Source organism: Oncorhynchus mykiss, chromosome 1 (genome assembly GCF_013265735.2).
Source record: "Oncorhynchus mykiss isolate Arlee chromosome 1, USDA_OmykA_1.1, whole genome shotgun sequence".
In the NCBI taxonomy this organism is placed as follows: domain Eukaryota; kingdom Metazoa; phylum Chordata; class Actinopteri; order Salmoniformes; family Salmonidae; genus Oncorhynchus; species Oncorhynchus mykiss.
Window position 1 is genome coordinate 1,338,294 of NC_048565.1, and position 21,413 is coordinate 1,359,706.

At 40.4% G+C, this 21,413-nt stretch overlaps 1 protein-coding gene across 1 annotated transcript in view; it reads left to right on the forward strand.

Annotated features, from left to right (window-relative positions):
- Positions 1-21,413, forward strand: part of gabrb3 (gamma-aminobutyric acid type A receptor subunit beta3) — a 64,284-nt gene that overhangs the window by 4,197 nt on the left and 38,674 nt on the right. The window contains exon 4 of the mRNA XM_021608164.2: positions 15,528-15,748. Coding sequence (XP_021463839.2) covers positions 15,528-15,748 — 221 coding nt within the window. The remainder of the gene's footprint in view (positions 1-15,527; positions 15,749-21,413) is intronic.

Sequence of the window (21,413 nt, forward strand, 5' to 3'; positions counted from 1 at the left end):
GAATAGTTGTTTCTAGCTCCTACAGTACGGTGGAATAGTTGTGTTTCTAGCTCCTACAGTGGAATGCTTGTGTTTCCAGCTCCTACAGTGGGATGCTTGTGTTTCTAGCTCCTACAGTACAGTGGAATAGTTGCGTTTCTAGCTCCTACAGTGCAGTGGAATAGTTGTTTCTAGCTCCTACAGTACAGTGGAATGCTTGTGTTTCTAGCTCCTACAGTGCAGTGGAATAGTTGTTTCTAGCTCCTACAGTACAGTGGAATGCTTGTGTTTCTAGCTCCTACAGTGGAATGCTTGTGTTTCTAGCTCCTACAGTACAGTGGAATGCTTGTGTTTCTAGCTCCTACAGTACAGTGGAATGCTTGTGTTTCTAGCTCCTACAGTACAGTGGAATAGTTGTGTTTCTAGGTCCTACAGTGCAGTGGAATGCTTGTGTTTCTAGCTCCTACAGTGGAATAGTTGTTTCTAGCTCCTACAGTGGAATAGTTGTTTCTAGCTCCTACAGTACGGTGGAATAGTTGTGTTTCTAGCTCCTACAGTGGAATGCTTGTGTTTCCAGCTCCTACAGTGGGATGCTTGTGTTTCTAGCTCCTACAGTACAGTGGAATAGTTGCGTTTCTAGCTCCTACAGTGCAGTGGAATAGTTGTTTCTAGCTCCTACAGTACAGTGGAATGCTTGTGTTTCTAGCTCCTACAGTACAGTGGAATGCTTGTGTTTCTAGCTCCTACAGTACAGTGGAATGCTTGTGTTTCTAGCTCCTACAGTACAGTGGAATGCTTGTGTTTCTAGCTCCTACAGTACAGTGGAATAGTTGTGTTTCTAGGTCCTACAGTGCAGTGGAATGCTTGTGTTTCTATCTCCTACAGTGGAATAGTTGTTTCTAGCTCCTACAGTGGAATAGTTGTTTCTAGCTCCTACAGTACGGTGGAATAGTTGTGTTTCTAGCTCCTACAGTGGAATGCTTGTGTTTCCAGCTCCTACAGTGGGATGCTTGTGTTTCTAGCTCCTACAGTACAGTGGAATAGTTGCGTTTCTAGCTCCTACAGTGCAGTGGAATAGTTGTTTCTAGCTCCTACAGTACAGTGGAATGCTTGTGTTTCTAGCTCCTACAGTGCAGTGGAATAGTTGTTTCTAGCTCCTACAGTACAGTGGAATGCTTGTGTTTCTAGCTCCTACAGTGGAATGCTTGTGTTTCTAGCTCCTACAGTACAGTGGAATGCTTGTGTTTCTAGCTCCTACAGTACAGTGGAATGCTTGTGTTTCTAGCTCCTACAGTACAGTGGAATAGTTGTGTTTCTAGGTCCTACAGTGCAGTGGAATGCTTGTGTTTCTAGCTCCTACAGTGGAATAGTTGTTTCTAGCTCCTACAGTGGAATAGTTGTTTCTAGCTCCTACAGTACGGTGGAATAGTTGTGTTTCTAGCTCCTACAGTGGAATGCTTGTGTTTCCAGCTCCTACAGTGGGATGCTTGTGTTTCTAGCTCCTACAGTACAGTGGAATAGTTGCGTTTCTAGCTCCTACAGTGCAGTGGAATAGTTGTTTCTAGCTCCTACAGTACAGTGGAATGCTTGTGTTTCTAGCTCCTACAGTACAGTGGAATGCTTGTGTTTCTAGCTCCTACAGTACAGTGGAATGCTTGTGTTTCTAGCTCCTACAGTACAGTGGAATGCTTGTGTTTCTAGCTCCTACAGTACAGTGGAATAGTTGTGTTTCTAGGTCCTACAGTGCAGTGGAATGCTTGTGTTTCTAGCTCCTACAGTGGAATAGTTGTTTCTAGCTCCTACAGTGGAATAGTTGTTTCTAGCTCCTACAGTACGGTGGAATAGTTGTGTTTCTAGCTCCTACAGTGGAATGCTTGTGTTTCCAGCTCCTACAGTGGGATGCTTGTTTTTCTAGCTCCTACAGTACAGTGGAATAGTTGCGTTTCTAGCTCCTACAGTGCAGTGGAATAGTTGTTTCTAGCTCCTACAGTACAGTGGAATGATTGTGTTTCTAGCTCCTACAGTGCAGTGGAATAGTTGTTTCTAGCTCCTACAGTGCAGTGGAATAGTTGTTTCTAGCTCCTACAGTGCAGTGGAATAGTTGTTTCTAGCTCCTACAGTGCAGTGGAATAGTTGTGTTTCTAGCTCCTACAGTGGAGTGCCTTTGTTTCTAGCTCCTACAGTGGAATGCTTGTGTTTCTAGCTCCTACAGTGGAACGCTTGTGTTTCTAGCTCCTACAGTGGAACGCTTGTGTTTCTAGCTCCTACAGTGGAATGCTTGTGTTTCTAGCTCCTACAGTGGAATGCTTGTGTTTCTAGCTCCTACAGTGGAATGCTTGTGTTTCTAGCTCCTACAGTACAGTGGAATGCTTGTGTTTCTAGCTCCTACAGTACAGTGGAATGCTTGTGTTTCTAGCTCCTACAGTACAGTGGAATGCTTGTGTTTCTAGCTCCTACAGTACAGTGGAATAGTTGTGTTTCTAGGTCCTACAGTGCAGTGGAATGCTTGTGTTTCTAGCTCCTACAGTGGAATAGTTGTTTCTAGCTCCTACAGTGGAATAGTTGTTTCTAGCTCCTACAGTACGGTGGAATAGTTGTGTTTCTAGCTCCTACAGTGGAATGCTTGTGTTTCCAGCTCCTACAGTGGGATGCTTGTGTTTCTAGCTCCTACAGTACAGTGGAATAGTTGCGTTTCTAGCTCCTACAGTGCAGTGGAATAGTTGTTTCTAGCTCCTACAGTACAGTGGAATGCTTGTGTTTCTAGCTCATACAGTGCAGTGGAATAGTTGTTTCTAGCTCCTACAGTGCAGTGGAATAGTTGTTTCTAGCTCCTACAGTGCAGTGGAATAGTTGTGTTTCTAGCTCCTACAGTGGAGTGCCTTTGTTTCTAGCTCCTACAGTGGAATGCTTGTGTTTCTAGCTCCTACAGTGGAACGCTTGTGTTTCTAGCTCCTACAGTGGAACGCTTGTGTTTCTAGCTCCTACAGTGGAATGCTTGTGTTTCTAGGTCCTACAGTGCAGTGGAATAGTTGTGTTTCTAGCTCCTACAGTGCAGTGGAATAGTTGTGTTTCTAGCTCCTACAGTACAGTGGAATAGTTGTGTTTCTAGGTCCTACAGTGCAGTGGAATGCTTGTGTTTCTAGCTCCTACAGTGGAATAGTTGTGTTTCTAGCTCCTACAGTGGAATAGTTGTTTCTAGCTCCTACAGTGGAATAGTTGTTTCTAGCTCCTACAGTACGGTGGAATAGTTGTGTTTCTAGTTCCTACAGTGGAATAGTTGTGTTTCTAGCTCCTACAGTGGAATAGGTGTGTTTCTAGCTCCTACAGTGGAATAGTTGTGTTTCTAGCTCCTACAGTGGAATAGTTGTGTTTCTAGCTCCTACAGTGGAATAGTTGTGTTTCTAGCTCCTACAGTACAGTGGAATGCTTGTGTTTCTAGCTCCTACAGTACAGTGGAATGCTTGTGTTTCTAGCTCCTACAGTACAGTGGAATGCTTGTTTCTAGCTCCTACAGTACAGTGGAATGCTTGTGTTTCTAGCTCCTACAGTACAGTGGAATGCTTGTGTTTCTAGCTCCTACAGTACAGTGGAATGCTTGTGTTTCTAGCTCCTACAGTGGAACGCTTGTGTTTCTAGCTCCTACAGTGGAATGCTTGTGTTTCTAGGTCCTACAGTGCAGTGGAATAGTTGTGTTTCTAGCTCCTACAGTGCAGTGGAATAGTTGTGTTTCTAGCTCCTACAGTACAGTGGAATAGTTGTGTTTCTAGGTCCTACAGTGCAGTGGAATGCTTGTGTTTCTAGCTCCTACAGTGGAATAGTTGTGTTTCTAGCTCCTACAGTGGAATAGTTGTTTCTAGCTCCTACAGTGGAATAGTTGTTTCTAGCTCCTACAGTACGGTGGAATAGTTGTGTTTCTAGTTCCTACAGTGGAATAGTTGTGTTTCTAGCTCCTACAGTGGAATAGGTGTGTTTCTAGCTCCTACAGTGGAATAGTTGTGTTTCTAGCTCCTACAGTGGAATAGTTGTGTTTCTAGCTCCTACAGTGGAATAGTTGTGTTTCTAGCTCCTACAGTACAGTGGAATGCTTGTGTTTCTAGCTCCTACAGTACAGTGGAATGCTTGTGTTTCTAGCTCCTACAGTACAGTGGAATGCTTGTGTTTCTAGCTCCTACAGTGGGATGCTTGTGTTTCTAGCTCCTACAGTACAGTGGAATAGTTGTGTTTCTAGCTCCTACAGTGGAATAGTTGTTTCTAGCTCCTACAGTGCAGTGGAATGCTTGCGTTTCTAGCTCCTACAGTGCAGTGGAATAGTTGTTTCTAGCTCCTACAGTACAGTGGAATGCTTGTGTTTCTAGCTCCTACAGTACAGTGGAATGCTTGTGTTTCTAGCTCCTACAGTACAGTGGAATGCTTGTGTTTCTAGCTCCTACAGTACAGTGGAATGCTTGTGTTTCTAGCTCCTACAGTACAGTGGAATAGTTGTGTTTCTAGGTCCTACAGTGCAGTGGAATGCTTGTGTTTCTAGCTCCTACAGTGGAATAGTTGTTTCTAGCTCCTACAGTGGAATAGTTGTTTCTAGCTCCTACAGTACGGTGGAATAGTTGTGTTTCTAGCTCCTACAGTGGAATGCTTGTGTTTCCAGCTCCTACAGTGGGATGCTTGTTTTTCTAGCTCCTACAGTACAGTGGAATAGTTGCGTTTCTAGCTCCTACAGTGCAGTGGAATAGTTGTTTCTAGCTCCTACAGTACAGTGGAATGATTGTGTTTCTAGCTCCTACAGTGCAGTGGAATAGTTGTTTCTAGCTCCTACAGTGCAGTGGAATAGTTGTTTCTAGCTCCTACAGTGCAGTGGAATAGTTGTTTCTAGCTCCTACAGTGCAGTGGAATAGTTGTGTTTCTAGCTCCTACAGTGGATTGCCTTTGTTTCTAGCTCCTACAGTGGAATGCTTGTGTTTCTAGCTCCTACAGTGGAACGCTTGTGTTTCTAGCTCCTACAGTGGAACGCTTGTGTTTCTAGCTCCTACAGTGGAATGCTTGTGTTTCTAGCTCCTACAGTGGAATGCTTGTGTTTCTAGCTCCTACAGTACAGTGGAATGCTTGTGTTTCTAGCTCCTACAGTACAGTGGAATGCTTGTGTTTCTAGCTCCTACAGTACAGTGGAATGCTTGTGTTTCTAGCTCCTACAGTACAGTGGAATAGTTGTGTTTCTAGGTCCTACAGTGCAGTGGAATGCTTGTGTTTCTAGCTCCTACAGTGGAATAGTTGTTTCTAGCTCCTACAGTGGAATAGTTGTTTCTAGCTCCTACAGTACGGTGGAATAGTTGTGTTTCTAGCTCCTACAGTGGAATGCTTGTGTTTCCAGCTCCTACAGTGGGATGCTTGTGTTTCTAGCTCCTACAGTACAGTGGAATAGTTGCGTTTCTAGCTCCTACAGTGCAGTGGAATAGTTGTTTCTAGCTCCTACAGTACAGTGGAATGCTTGTGTTTCTAGCTCATACAGTGCAGTGGAATAGTTGTTTCTAGCTCCTACAGTGCAGTGGAATAGTTGTTTCTAGCTCCTACAGTGCAGTGGAATAGTTGTGTTTCTAGCTCCTACAGTGGAGTGCCTTTGTTTCTAGCTCCTACAGTGGAATGCTTGTGTTTCTAGCTCCTACAGTGGAACGCTTGTGTTTCTAGCTCCTACAGTGGAACGCTTGTGTTTCTAGCTCCTACAGTGGAATGCTTGTGTTTCTAGGTCCTACAGTGCAGTGGAATAGTTGTGTTTCTAGCTCCTACAGTGCAGTGGAATAGTTGTGTTTCTAGCTCCTACAGTACAGTGGAATAGTTGTGTTTCTAGGTCCTACAGTGCAGTGGAATGCTTGTGTTTCTAGCTCCTACAGTGGAATAGTTGTGTTTCTAGCTCCTACAGTGGAATAGTTGTTTCTAGCTCCTACAGTGGAATAGTTGTTTCTAGCTCCTACAGTACGGTGGAATAGTTGTGTTTCTAGTTCCTACAGTGGAATAGTTGTGTTTCTAGCTCCTACAGTGGAATAGGTGTGTTTCTAGCTCCTACAGTGGAATAGTTGTGTTTCTAGCTCCTACAGTGGAATAGTTGTGTTTCTAGCTCCTACAGTGGAATAGTTGTGTTTCTAGCTCCTACAGTACAGTGGAATGCTTGTGTTTCTAGCTCCTACAGTACAGTGGAATGCTTGTGTTTCTAGCTCCTACAGTACAGTGGAATGCTTGTGTTTCTAGCTCCTACAGTGGGATGCTTGTGTTTCTAGCTCCTACAGTACAGTGGAATAGTTGTGTTTCTAGCTCCTACAGTGGAATAGTTGTTTCTAGCTCCTACAGTGCAGTGGAATGCTTGTGTTTCTAGCTCCTTCAGTACAGTGGAATAGTTGTGTTTCTAGCTCCTACAGTGGAATAGTTGTTTCTAGCTCCTACAGTACAGTGGAATGCTTGTGTTTCTAGCTCCTACAGTGGAACGCTTGTGTTTCTAGCTCCTAGAGTGGAACGCTTGTGTTTCTAGCTCCTACAGTGGAATGCTTGTGTTTCTAGCTCCTACAGTGCAGCGGAATAGTTGTTTCTAGCTCCTACAGTGCAGCGGAATAGTTGTTTCTAGCTCCTACAGTACAGTGGAATGCTTGTGTTTCTAGCTCCTACAGTACAGTGGAATGCTTGTGTTTCTAGCTCCTACAGTACAGTGGAATGCTTGTGTTTCTAGCTCCTACAGTACAGTGGAATAGTTGTGTTTCTAGGTCCTACAGTGCAATGGAATGCTTGTGTTTCTAGCTCCTACAGTGGAATAGTTGTTTCTAGCTCCTACAGTGGAATAGTTGTTTCTAGCTCCTACAGTGGAATGCTTGTGTTTCCAGCTCCTACAGTGGGATGCTTGTGTTTCTAGCTCCTACAGTACAGTGGAATAGTTGCGTTTCTAGCTCCTACAGTGCAGTGGAATAGTTGTTTCTAGCTCCTACAGTACAGTGGAATGCTTGTGTTTCTAGCTCCTACAGTGCAGTGGAATAGTTGTTTCTAGCTCCTACAGTGCAGTGGAATAGTTGTTTCTAGCTCCTACAGTGCAGTGGAATAGTTGTGTTTCTAGCTCCTACAGTGGAGTGCCTTTGTTTCTAGCTCCTACAGTGGAATGCTTGTGTTTCTAGCTCCTACAGTGGAACGCTTGTGTTTCTAGCTCCTACAGTGGAACGCTTGTGTTTCTAGCTCCTACAGTGGAATGCTTGTGTTTCTAGCTCCTACAGTGGAATGCTTGTGTTTCTAGCTCCTACAGTACAGTGGAATGCTTGTGTTTCTAGCTCCTACAGTACAGTGGAATGCTTGTGTTTCTAGCTCCTACAGTACAGTGGAATGCTTGTGTTTCTAGCTCCTACAGTACAGTGGAATAGTTGTGTTTCTAGGTCCTACAGTGCAGTGGAATGCTTGTGTTTCTAGCTCCTACAGTGGAATAGTTGTTTCTAGCTCCTACAGTGGAATAGTTGTTTCTAGCTCCTACAGTACGGTGGAATAGTTGTGTTTCTAGCTCCTACAGTGGAATGCTTGTGTTTCCAGCTCCTACAGTGGGATGCTTGTGTTTCTAGCTCCTACAGTACAGTGGAATAGTTGCGTTTCTAGCTCCTACAGTGCAGTGGAATAGTTGTTTCTAGCTCCTACAGTACAGTGGAATGCTTGTGTTTCTAGCTCCTACAGTGCAGTGGAATAGTTGTTTCTAGCTCCTACAGTGCAGTGGAATAGTTGTTTCTAGCTCCTACAGTGCAGTGGAATAGTTGTGTTTCTAGCTCCTACAGTGGAATGCCTTTGTTTCTAGCTCCTACAGTGGAATGCTTGTGTTTCTAGCTCCTACAGTGGAATGCTTGTGTTTCTAGCTCCTACAGTGGAACGCTTGTGTTTCTAGCTCCTACAGTGGAATGCTTGTGTTTCTAGCTCCTACAGTGGAATGCTTGTGTTTCTAGCTCCTACAGTGCAGTGGAATGCTTGTGTTTCTAGCTCCTACAGTACAGTGGAATGCTTGTGTTTCTAGCTCCTACAGTACAGTGGAATGCTTGTGTTTCTAGCTCCTACAGTACAGTGGAATGCTTGTGTTTCTAGCTCCTACAGTACAGTGGAATAGTTGTGTTTCTAGGTCCTACAGTGCAGTGGAATGCTTGTGTTTCTAGCTCCTACAGTGGAATAGTTGTTTCTAGCTCCTACAGTGGAATAGTTGTTTCTAGCTCCTACAGTACGGTGGAATAGTTGTGTTTCTAGCTCCTACAGTGGAATGCTTGTGTTTCCAGCTCCTACAGTGGGATGCTTGTGTTTCTAGCTCCTACAGTACAGTGGAATAGTTGCGTTTCTAGCTCCTACAGTGCAGTGGAATAGTTGTTTCTAGCTCCTACAGTACAGTGGAATGCTTGTGTTTCTAGCTCCTACAGTGCAGTGGAATAGTTGTTTCTAGCTCCTACAGTGCAGTGGAATAGTTGTTTCTAGCTCCTACAGTGCAGTGGAATAGTTGTGTTTCTAGCTCCTACAGTGGAGTGCCTTTGTTTCTAGCTCCTACAGTGGAACGCTTGTGTTTCTAGCTCCTACAGTGGAACGCTTGTGTTTCTAGCTCCTACAGTGGAATGCTTGTGTTTCTAGGTCCTACAGTGCAGTGGAATAGTTGTGTTTCTAGCTCCTACAGTGCAGTGGAATAGTTGTGTTTCTAGCTCCTACCGTACAGTGGAATAGTTGTGTTTCTAGGTCCTACAGTGCAGTGGAATGCTTGTGTTTCTAGCTCCTACAGTGGAATAGTTGTGTTTCTAGCTCCTACAGTGGAATAGTTGTTTCTAGCTCCTACAGTGGAATAGTTGTTTCTAGCTCCTACAGTACGGTGGAATAGTTGTGTTTCTAGCTCCTACAGTGGAATAGTTGTGTTTCTAGCTCCTACAGTGGAATAGTTGTGTTTCTAGCTCCTACAGTGGAATAGTTGTGTTTCTAGCTCCTACAGTGGAATAGTTGTGTTTCTAGCTCCTACAGTGGAATAGTTGTGTTTCTAGCTCCTACAGTACAGTGGAATGCTTGTGTTTCTAGCTCCTACAGTACAGTGGAATGCTTGTGTTTCTAGCTCCTACAGTACAGTGGAATGCTTGTGTTTCCAGCTCCTACAGTGGGATGCTTGTGTTTCTAGCTCCTACAGTACAGTGGAATAGTTGTGTTTCTAGCTCCTACAGTGGAATAGTTGTTTCTAGCTCCTACAGTGCAGTGGAATGCTTGTGTGTCTAGCTCCTTCAGTTCAGTGGAATAGTTGTGTTTCTAGCTCCTACAGTGGAATAGTTGTTTCTAGCTCCTACAGTACAGTGGAATGCTTGTGTTTCTAGCTCCTACAGTGCAGTGGAATAGTTGTTTCTAGCTCCTACAGTGCAGTGGAATGCTTGTGTTTCTAGCTCCTACAGTACAGTGGAATGCTTGTGTTTCTCGCTCCTACAGTACAGTGGAATGCTTGTGTTTCTAGCTCCTACAGTGGAATGCTTGTGTTTCTAGCTCCTACAGTGGAACGCTTGTGTTTCTAGCTCCTACAGTGCAGTGTAATAGTTGTTTCTAGCTCCTACAGTGGAATGCCTTTGTTTCTAGCTCCTACAGTGGAATAGTTGTGTTTCTAGCTCCTACAGTACAGTGGAATAGTTGTTTCTAGCTCCTACAGTACAGTGGAATGCTTGTGTTTCTAGCTCCTACAGTGGAATGCTTGTGTTTCTAGGTCCTACAGTGCAGTGGAATGCTTGTGTTTCTAGCTCCTACAGTACAGTGGAACGCTTGTGTTTCTAGCTCCTACAGTACAGTGGAATGCTTGTGTTTCTAGCTCCTACAGTGGAATAGTTGTGTTTCTAGCTCCTACAGTGCAGTGGAATAGTTGTGTTTCTAGCTCCTACAGTGCAGTGGAATAGTTGTGTTTCTAGGTCCTACAGTGGAATAGTTGTGTTTCTAGGTCCTACAGTGCAGTGGAATAGTTGTGTTTCTAGCTCCTACAGTGGAATAGTTGTGTTTCTTGCTCCTACAGTGGAATAGTTGTGTTTCTAGCTCCTATAGTACAGTGGAATAGTTGTGTTTCTAGCTCCTATAGTACAGTGGAATAGTTGTGTTTCTAGCTCCTACAGTGGAATAGTTGTGTTTCTAGCTCCTACAGTACAGTGAAATAGTTGTGTTTCTAGCTCCTACAGTGCAGTGGAATGCTTGTGTTTCTAGGTCCTACAGTGGAATAGTTGTGTTTCTTGCTCCTACAGTGGAATAGTTGTGTTTCTAGCTCCTACAGTGGAATAGTTGTGTTTCTAGCTCCTACAGTACAGTAGAATAGTTGTGTTTCTAGCTCCTACAGTGAAATAGTTTTGTTTCTAGCTCCTACAGTGGAATAGTTGTGTTTCTAGCTCCTACAGTGGAATGCTTGTGTTTCTAGGTCTTACAGTGGAATAGTTGTGTTTCTAGCTCCTACAGTGGAATAGTTGTGTTTCTAGCTCCTACAGTGGAATGCTTGTGTTTCTAGGTCTTACAGTGGAATAGTTGTGTTTCTAGCTCCTACAGTGGAATGCTTGTGTTTCTAGCTCCTACAGTGGAATAGTTGTGTTTCTAGCTCCTACAGTGGAATAGTTGTGTTTCTAGGTCCTACAGTGCAGTGGAATAGTTGTGTTTCTAGCTCCTACAGTGGAATAGTTGTGTTTCTAGCTCCTACAGTACAGTGTAATAGTTGTGTTTCTAGGTCCTACAGTGGAATAGTTGTGTTTCTAGGTCCTACAGTGGAATAGTTGTGTTTCTAGGTCCTACAGTGGAATAGTTGTGTTTCTAGCTCCTACAGTACAGTGTAATAGTTGTGTTTCTAGGTCCTACAGTGGAATGCTTGTGTTTCTAGGTCCTACAGTGGAATAGTTGTGTTTCTAGGTCCTACAGTGGAATAGTTGTGTTTCTAGCTCCTACAGTGGAATAGTTGTGTTTCTAGCTCCTACAGTACAGTGTAATAGTTCTTTTTCTAGGTCCTACAGTGCAGTGGAATGCTTGTGTTTCTAGGTCCTACAGTGCAGTGGAATAGTTGTGTTTCTAGCTCCTACAGTGGAATAGTTGTGTTTCTAGGTCCTACAGTGGAATTGTTGTGTTTCTAGGTCCTACAGTGGAATTGTTGTGTTTCTAGGTCCTACAGTGGAATTGTTGTGTTTCTAGGTCCTACAGTACAGTGGAATAGTTGTGTTTCTAGGTCCTACAGTACAGTGGAATAGTTGTGTTTCTAGCTCCTACAGTGGAATAGTTGTGTTTCTAGGTCCTACAGTACAGTAATACAATATCAATACAATACAATAAGCAACTAATCCAGAAAGTCCAACACTAGAAAGATATGCATTCCCTATACAATAAACATGTGTCCAACATTTTATTTTTAATGGATGGGGGGGGGGGGGGGGGGCAGCAGCAATAGAGTAATATAGGCCAATAGAGTAATGTAATATAGGCCAATACAGTACTCTAATACTGTAATATAGGCCAATACAGCACTCTAATACTTTAATATAGGCCAATACAGTACTCTAATACTGTAATATAGGCCAATACAGTACTCTAATACTGTAATATAGGCCAATACAGTACTGTAATACTGTAATATAGGCCAATACAGTACTCTGATACTGTAATATAGGCCAATACAGTACTGTAATACTGTAATATAGGCCAATACAGTACTCTAATACTGTAATATAGGCCAATACAGTACTCTAATACTGTAATATAGGCCAATACAGTACTCTGATACTGTAATATAGGCCAATACAGTACTCTGATACTGTAATATAGGCCAATACAGTACTGTAATACTGTAATATAGGCCAATACAGTACTCTGATACTGTAATATAGGCCAATACAGTACTCTGATACTGTAATATAGGCCAATACAGTACTGTAATATAGGCCAATTCAGTAATATATTCCATTTACACAGCAGAAAATGTTTTCCAAAGTGACAGCAGTCCATACATTTAGCTATGTAACCCCAGTGGGAATTCAACCCACAACTGTGGTGTTGCCACGGCCATGCTCTATTGAACCGAGCTACGGACAGGACCACTACAATACATTCCTACAATACCAAAGTGCTTGGTTATGTTGCTGACTTCTTAACTTTGTAACCACTATTTTAGGAGTTTCATAATGAGTCAGCAGAGCACAGCTAAGTGGTCGAGCCCACAGAGGGCCATTTTAAAAGCATTACCCTCAACAGTAGAACCGGTCTTAGAGGCTGTGTCCCAAATGACACCCCGTTTCCTATACAGTTGCACTACTTTTGACCACGGCCCATGGGGCTCTGGTGAAGAGTAGTGCACTATGTAGGGAATAGGTTGCCATTTGGGACAGATGATCAGAATGGTTTCTGAATAATTCACAGCCTGACTCTGTTGCTTGATGTGTGGCAGGTTGTTATAACCCTGTCCTAGCCTGCTTCAGGTTGTTATAACCCTGTCCTAGCCTGCTTCAGGTTGTTATAACCCTGTCCTAGCCTGCTTCAGGTTGTTATAACCCTGTCCTAGCCTGCTATACTATACACCCCCTGCCTGGGTCTATGCTATACTACTAGACACCCCCTGCCTGCGTCTATGCTATACTATACACCCCCTGCCTGGGTCTATGCTATACTAGACACCCCCTGCCTGGGTCTATGCTATACTAGACACCCCCTGCCTGGGTCTATGCTATACTACTAGACACCCCCTGCCTGGGTCTATGCTATACTAGACACCCCCTGCCTGGGTCTATGCTATACTAGACACCCCCTGCCTGGGTCTATGCTATACTAGACACCCCCTGCCTGGGTCTATGCTATACTAGACACCCCCTGCCTGCGTCTATGCTATACTAGACACCCCCTGCCTGGGTCTATGCTATACTAGACACCCCCTGCCTGGGTCTATGCTATACTAGACACCCCCTGCCTGGGTATATGCTATACTAGACACCCCCTGCCTGGGTCTATGCTATACTAGACACCCCCTGCCTGGGTCTATGCTATACTAGACACCCCCTGCCTGGGTCTATGCTATACTAGACACCCCCTGCCTGGGTCTATGCTATACTAGACACCCCCTGCCTGGGTCTATGCTATACTAGACACCCCCTGCCTGGGTCTATGCTATACTAGACACCCCCTGCCTGGGTCTGTGCTTGACAGGTCCTGAATAATGGCTGTGGAGGAGGGGGTCTATACTAGATAGGTCCTGAATAATGGCTGTGGAGGAGGGGGTCTATACTAGACAGGTCCTGAATAATGGCTGTGGAGGAGGGGGTCTATACTAGACAGGTCCTGAATAATGGCTGTGGAGGAGGGGGTCTATACTAGACAGGTCCTGAATAATGGCTGTGGAGGAGGGGGTCTATACTAGACAGGTCCTGAATAATGGCTGCTGAAGGCATGTTGTTGGGAGGAATATAGAGTTGTTTGACTCTTCTATAAATATCAACCTGACTACAGGAAATCTATTTCCACTGTCAGACTGTGATGAATATCTCTGTCCGTTGGTTGTCTCTTCTCCTTTGAGGACAGGAGGAGCCTCCTGAACCTGACGCTAGTGAGAGAGTGTAGTTACCCAATGAAATGACATATTTGGGCGTTCGTTGAAACAATGTAAAATACAGTGTTTTATTTGATACACCTTATTGTAACCTTGCTCTGTCTATATATACAGACGCATACAGTTGGAGTCAAAAGTTTGGACACACTTACTCATTCCTCATGGGTTTTTCTTTATTTTTACTATTTTCTACATTGTGGAATAATAATGAAGACATCAAAACTATGAAATAACACATGGAATCATGTAGTAACCAAAAAATGTTAATCAAAATATATTTTATATTTGAGATTCTTCAAAGTAGCCACCCTTTGCCTTGATGACAGCTTTGCACAAGCTTGGCATTCTCTCAACCAGCTTCATGAGGTAGTCACCTGGAATACATTTCAATTAACATGTGTGCCTAGTTCAAAGTTCATTTGTGGAGTTTCTTTCCTTCTTAATGGGGCCAATCATTTGTGTTGTGACAAGGTAGGGGGGTACACAGAAGATAGCCCTAATTGGTAAAAGACCAAGTCCATATTATGGCAAGAACAACTCAAGTAAGCAAAGAGAAATGACAGTCTGTCATTACTTTTTAAGACATGAAGGTCAGTCAATCCAATTTCAAGAACTTTGAAAGTTTCTTCAAGTGCAGTCGCAAAAACCATCAAGCGCTGTGATGAAACTGGCTCTCATGAGGACCGCCACAGGAAAGGAAGACCCAGAGTTACCTCTGCTGCAGAGGATAAGTTCATTAGAGTTAACTGGCTCTCAGGAGGACCGCCACAGGAAAGGAAGACCCAGAGTTACCTCTGCTGCAGAGGATAAGTTCATTAGTTAACTGCACCTCAGATTGCAGCCCAAAAAAATGCTTTTCAGAGTTCAAGTAACAGACATTTCAACATCAACTGTTCAGAGGAGACTGTGTGAATCAGGTCTTCATGGTTGAATTGCTGCAAAGAAACCACTACTGAAGGACACCAATAAGAAGAAGAGGCAATGGACATTTGACCGGTTGCAAACATCGTGTCTTTGTGAGAAAGAGTAGGTGAACGGATGATATCTGCATGTGTGGTTTCCACCGTGAAGCATGGAGGAGGAGGTGTGATGGTGCTTTGCTGATGACACTGTCTGTGATTTATTTAGAATTCAAGGAACACTTAACCAGCAGGGCTACCACAGCATTATGAAGCGATACACCATCCCATCTGGTTTTCGCTTACTGGGACTGACATTCGTTTTTTAATAGGACAATGACCCAAAACACACCTCCAGGCTGTGTAAGGTCTATTTGACTAAAGAGGAGAGTGATGGAAAGGGGGATACCTAGTCAGTTGTACAACTGAATGCCTTCTTCTGAAATGTGTCTTCTGCTTTCAATCCAACCCCTTTGAATCAGAGAGGTGTGGGGGGCTACCATAATCGACATCCACGTCTTCGACACCCGGGGAGCAGTGGGTTAACTGCCTTTACTTATGGGCTGAAGGACAGATTTTTACCTTGTCAGCTCGGGAATTTGATCCAGCAACGTTTTGGTGACTGGCCCAACGCTCTAACCACTAGGCTACCTGCCGCCCTGCATCAGATGACCTGGCCTCCACAATCATTCGACCTTAACCCAATTGTGATGGCTCGGGATGAGTTGGACAGCAGAGTGAAGGAAAAGCAGCCAACAAGTTGTTAGCATATGTGGGAACTCCTTCAGACTGTTGGAAAAGCATTCCTCATGAAGCTGGTTGAGAGAATGCCAAGAGTGTGCAAAGTTGTCATCACGGCAAATGGTGGCTACTTTTTTTTAAAGAATCTCTAATATAAAATATATTTATACTATATATATATACTACTTTTTTGCTTACTACAAGATTCCATATGTGTTATTTCATAGTTTTGACATTTTCAATATTATTCTACAATAAAGAAAAACCCTTGAATGAGTTGTTGTATCCAAACGTTTGACTGGTTCTGTAGGTGGGAAACCATGATACGACTGCTCTAATTCTCTGTGCGTCTCCAGGACTACACGTTGACCATGTACTTCCAGCAGTACTGGAGGGACAAGAGGCTGGCGTACGCTGGGATCCCCCTCAACCTGACCCTGGATAACCGGGTCGCTGACCAGCTCTGGGTCCCCGACACCTACTTCCTCAATGATAAGAAGTCCTTTGTGCATGGGGTCACCGTGAAGAACCGTATGATCCGACTGCATCCGGACGGCACCGTGCTCTACGGACTGAGGTTAGTACTGTCTCTCCACATATACAGTGCCTTGCGAAAGTATTCGCCCCCCTTGAACTTTGCGACCTTTTGCCACATTTCAGGCTTCAAACATAAAGATATAAAACTATATTTTTTTGTGAAGAATCAACAACAAGTGGGACACAATCATGAAGTGGAATGACATTTATTGGATATTTCAAACTTTTTTAACAAATCAAAAACTGAAAAATTGGGCGTGCAAAATTATTCAGCCCCCTTAAGTTAATACTTTGTAGCGCCACCTTTTGCTGCGATTACAGCTGTAAGTCGCTTGGGGTATGTCTCTATCAGTTTTGCACATCGATAAACTGAAATTTTCTCCCATTCCTCCTTGCAAAACAGCTCGAGCTCAGTGAGGTTGATGGAGAGCATTTGTGAACAGCAGTTTTCAGTTCTTTCCACAGATTCTCGATTGGATTCAGGTCTGGACTTTGACTTGGCCATTCTAACACCTGGATATGTTTATTTTTGAACCATTCCATTGTAGATTTTGCTTTATGTTTTGGATCATTGTCTTGTTGGAAGACAAATCTCCGTCCCAGTCTCAGGTCTTTTGCAGACTCCATCAGGTTTTCTTCCAGAATGGTCCTGTATTTGGCTCCATCCATCTTCCCATCAATTTTAACCATCTTCCCTGTCCCTGCTGAAGAAAAGCAGGCCCAAACCATGATGCTGCCACCACCATGTTTGACAGTGGGGATGGTGTGTTCAGCTGTGTTGCTTTTACGCCAAACATAACGTTTTGCATTGTTGCCAAAAAAGTTCAATTTTGGTTTCATCTGACCAGAGCACCTTCTTCCACATGTTTGGTGTGTCTCCCAGGTGGCTTGTGGCAAACTTTAAACAACACTTTTTATGGATATCTTTAAGAAATGGCTTTCTTCTTGCCACTCTTCCATAAAGGCCAGATTTGTGCAATATACGACTGATTGTTGTCCTATGGACAGAGTCTCCCACCTCAGCTGTAGATCTCTGCAGTTCATCCAGAGTGATCATGGGCCTCTTGGCTGCATCTCTGATCAGTCTTCTCCTTGTATGAGCTGAAAGTTTAGAGGGACGGCCAGGTCTTGGTAGATTTGCAGTGGTCTGATACTCCTTCCATTTCAATATTATCGCTTGCACAGTGCTCCTTGGGATGTTTAAAGCTTGGGAAATCTTTTTGTATCCAAATCCGGCTTTAAACTTCTTCACAACAGTATCTCGGACCTGCCTGGTGTGTTCCTTGTTCTTCATGATGCTCTCTGCGCTCTGAGACTATCACAGTGCAGGTGCATTTATACGGAGACTTGATTACACACAGGTGGATTGTATTTATCATCATTAGTCATTTAGGTCAACATTGGATCATTCAGAGATCCTCACTGAACTTCTGGAGAGAGTTTGCTGCACTGAAAGTAAAGGGGCTAAATAATTTTGCACGCCCAATTTTTCAGTTTTTGATTTGTTAAAAAAGTTTGAAATATCCAATAAATGTCGTTCCACTTCATGATTGTGTCCCACTTGTTGTTGATTCTTCACAAAAAAAATACAGTTTTATATCTTTATGTTTGAAGCCTGAAATGTGGCAAAAGGTCGCAAAGTTCAAGGGGGCCGAATACTTTCGCAAGGCACTGTATGTCCCAGTATATTATATATGGTATATGTAGCGGTATATTATATATGTTATATGTAGCAGTATATTGTATATTTAGCACTATATGTAGCAGTATATTATAAATTGTATATGTAGCAGTATATTGTATATGTAGCAGTATATTATATATGGTATATGTAGCAGTATATTGTATATGGTATATGTAGCAGTATATTGTATATGTAGCAGTATATTGTATATGGTATATGTAGCAGTATATGTATCAGTATATTATATATGTTATATGTAGCAGTATATGTATCAGTATATTATATATGTTATATGTAGCAGTATATGTATCAGTATATTATATATGTTATATGTATCAGTATATTATATATGTTATATGTATCAGTATATTATATATGTTATATGTATCAGTATATTATATATGTTATATGTATCAGTATATTATATATGTTATATGTAGCAGTATATTGTATATGTTCCATGTTATATGTAGCAGTATATGTAGCAGTATATTATATATGTTATATGTAGCAGTATATTGTATATGTTCCATGTTATATGTAGCAGTATATGTAGCAGTATATTATATATGGTATATGTAGCAGTATATTATATATGGTATATGTAGCAGTATATTATATATGTTATATGTAGCAGTATATTGTATATGTTCCATGTTATATGTAGCAGTATATGTATCAGTATATTATATATGTTATATGTAGCAGTATATTATATATGTTATATGTAGCAGTATATTGTATATGTTCCATGTTATATGTAGCAGTATATGTATCAGTATATTATATATGTTATATGTAGCAGTATATTATATATGTTCCATGTTATATGTAGCAGTATATGTAGCAGTATATTATATATGTTCCATGTTATATGTAGCAGTATATTGTATATGTTATATGTATCAGTATATTATATATGTTATATGTATCAGTATATTATATATGTTATATGTAGCAGTATATGTATCAGTATATTATATATGTTATATGTATCAGTATATTATATATGTTATATGTATCAGTATATTATATATGTTATATGTAGCAGTATATTGTATATGTTCCATGTTATATGTAGCAGTATATTATATATGTTATATGTATCAGTATATTATATATGTTATATGTATCAGTATATTATATATGTTATATGTATCAGTATATTATATATGTTATATGTAGCAGTATATTGTATATGTTCCATGTTATATGTAGCAGTATATGTAGCAGTATATTATATATGTTATATGTAGCAGTATATTATATATGTTATATGTATCAGTATATTATATATGTTATATGTAGCAGTATATGTATCAGTATATTATATATGTTATATGTATCAGTATATTATATATGTTATATGTATCAGTATATTATATATGTTATATGTATCAGTATATTATATATGTTATATGTAGCAGTATATTGTATATGTTCCATGTTATATGTAGCAGTATATTATATATGTTATATGTATCAGTATATTATATATGTTATATGTATCAGTATATTATATATGTTATATGTAGCAGTATATGTATCAGTATATTATATATGTTATATGTATCAGTATATTATATATGTTATATGTATCAGTATATTATATATGTTATATGTAGCAGTATATTGTATATGTTCCATGTTATATGTAGCAGTATATGTAGCAGTATATTATATATGTTATATGTAGCAGTATATTGTATATGTTCCATGTTATATGTAGCAGTATATGTAGCAGTATATTATATATGGTATATGTAGCAGTATATTATATATGGTATATGTAGCAGTATATTATATATGTTATATGTAGCAGTATATTGTATATGTTCCATGTTATATGTAGCAGTATATGTATCAGTATATTATATATGTTATATGTAGCAGTATATTATATATGTTATATGTAGCAGTATATTGTATATGTTCCATGTTATATGTAGCAGTATATGTATCAGTATATTATATATGTTATATGTAGCAGTATATTATATATGTTCCATGTTATATGTAGCAGTATATGTAGCAGTATATTATATATGTTCCATGTTATATGTAGCAGTATATTGTATATGTAGCAGTATATTGTATATGGTATATGTAGCACTATATGTAGCAGTATATTATATATGTTATATGTAGCAGTATATGTAGCAGTATATTATAAATGGTATATGTATCAGTATATTATATATGTTATATGTAGCAGTATATTGTATATGTTCGATGTCATATGTAGCAGTATATTATATATGGTATATGTAGCAGTATATTATATATTGTATATGTAGCAGTATATTATATATTGTATATGTAGCAGTATATTATATATGGTATATGTAGCAGTATATTATATGTAGCAGTATATTATATATGTTATATGTAGCAGTATATTATATATGTTATATGTAGCAGTATATTGTATATGTAGCAGTATATTATATATTGTATATGTAGCAGTATATTGTATATGGTATATGTAGCAGTATATTATATATATGTTATATGTAGCAGTATATTATATATATGTTATATGTAGCAGTATATTATATATATGTTATATGTAACAGTATATTATATATATGTTATATGTAGCAGTATATTATATATATGTTATATGTAGCAGTATATTATATATATGTTATATGTAACAGTATATTATATATATGTTATATGTAGCAGTATATTTTATATATATGTTATATGTAGCAGTATATTTTATATATATGTTATATGTAGCAGTATATTGTATATGTTATATGTAGCAGTATATTGTATATATGTTATATGTAGCAGTATATTATATATATGTTATATGTAGCAGCATATTTTATATATATGTTATATGTAGCAGTATATTTTATATATATGTTATATGTAGCAGCATATTTTATATATATGTTATATGTAGCAGTATATTGTATATGTTATATGTAGCAGTATATTTTATATATGTTATATGTAGCAGTATATTATATATGTTATATGTAGCAGTATATTTTATATATGTTATATGTAGCAGTATATTATATATATGTTATATGTAGCAGTATATTTTATATATATGTTATATGTAGCAGTATATTATATATATGTTGTAAGTAGCCGTATATTATATATGTTGCAGTATATTGCAGTGAATATAGTGCAATATAATAAATAGTGTACTCAGGTTCTCCCTTAGTTAAAGAGGCACAGACCTGTTACACTTTTTTAAGTAAAAATGTTTTTTTACTGATGAAGAGGCAAAGTGCAATCACTTGGTCTGTATAGTAGCAGACCAGAATTACATAATTTAGGAAGAGTGCTTAATGTGAAGACGTGGATGTCGATTATGGCAGCCCCCCCCCCCCACCTCTCTGATTCAGAGGGGTTGGGTTAAATGCAGAAGACACACCTCTCTGATTCAGAGGGGTTAAATGCAGAAGACACATTTCAGTTGAAGGCATTCAGTTGTACAACTGACTAGATATCCCCCTTTTCCCTTTTCCTATCAGAAGCTTGTATTAGCAATAGGCCATCGGATGCATCATGGCATCCCAACAGAGTACTAACAACTCAGGAAGAGAAGAGATCAACCTATCCAGGAAGGAAGAGACGGATCTGATTTAATGGATAGCGGAAGAGAGGATTTGCTGGTCTGTTAGGAGGCCGTTAATGGAGAAATGCTCATGTGTTTTCCTGGTAAAGTGGTCGTATTGTTACATTCAGAGACTCACACACATCTCTCCATCCTGGACATCTAACTGATGCAGGAAGCCATTTTGGGATGCCCCTCAGGGTGTGTTCCAAATGGAACTCTATTTCCTGTATAGTACACTACTTTTGACCAAAGCACCATGCGGGCCCCGGCCAAAAGTAGTGTACTACTTAGGAAATAGGGGGTCATTCGGGACACAGTCGGGGAGCCTCTCAGACCGAGGCTAAACCACCACAGTCTGGGAGCCTCTCAGACCGAGGCTAAACCACCACAGTCAGGGAGTCTCTCAGACCGAGGCTAAACCACCACAGTCGG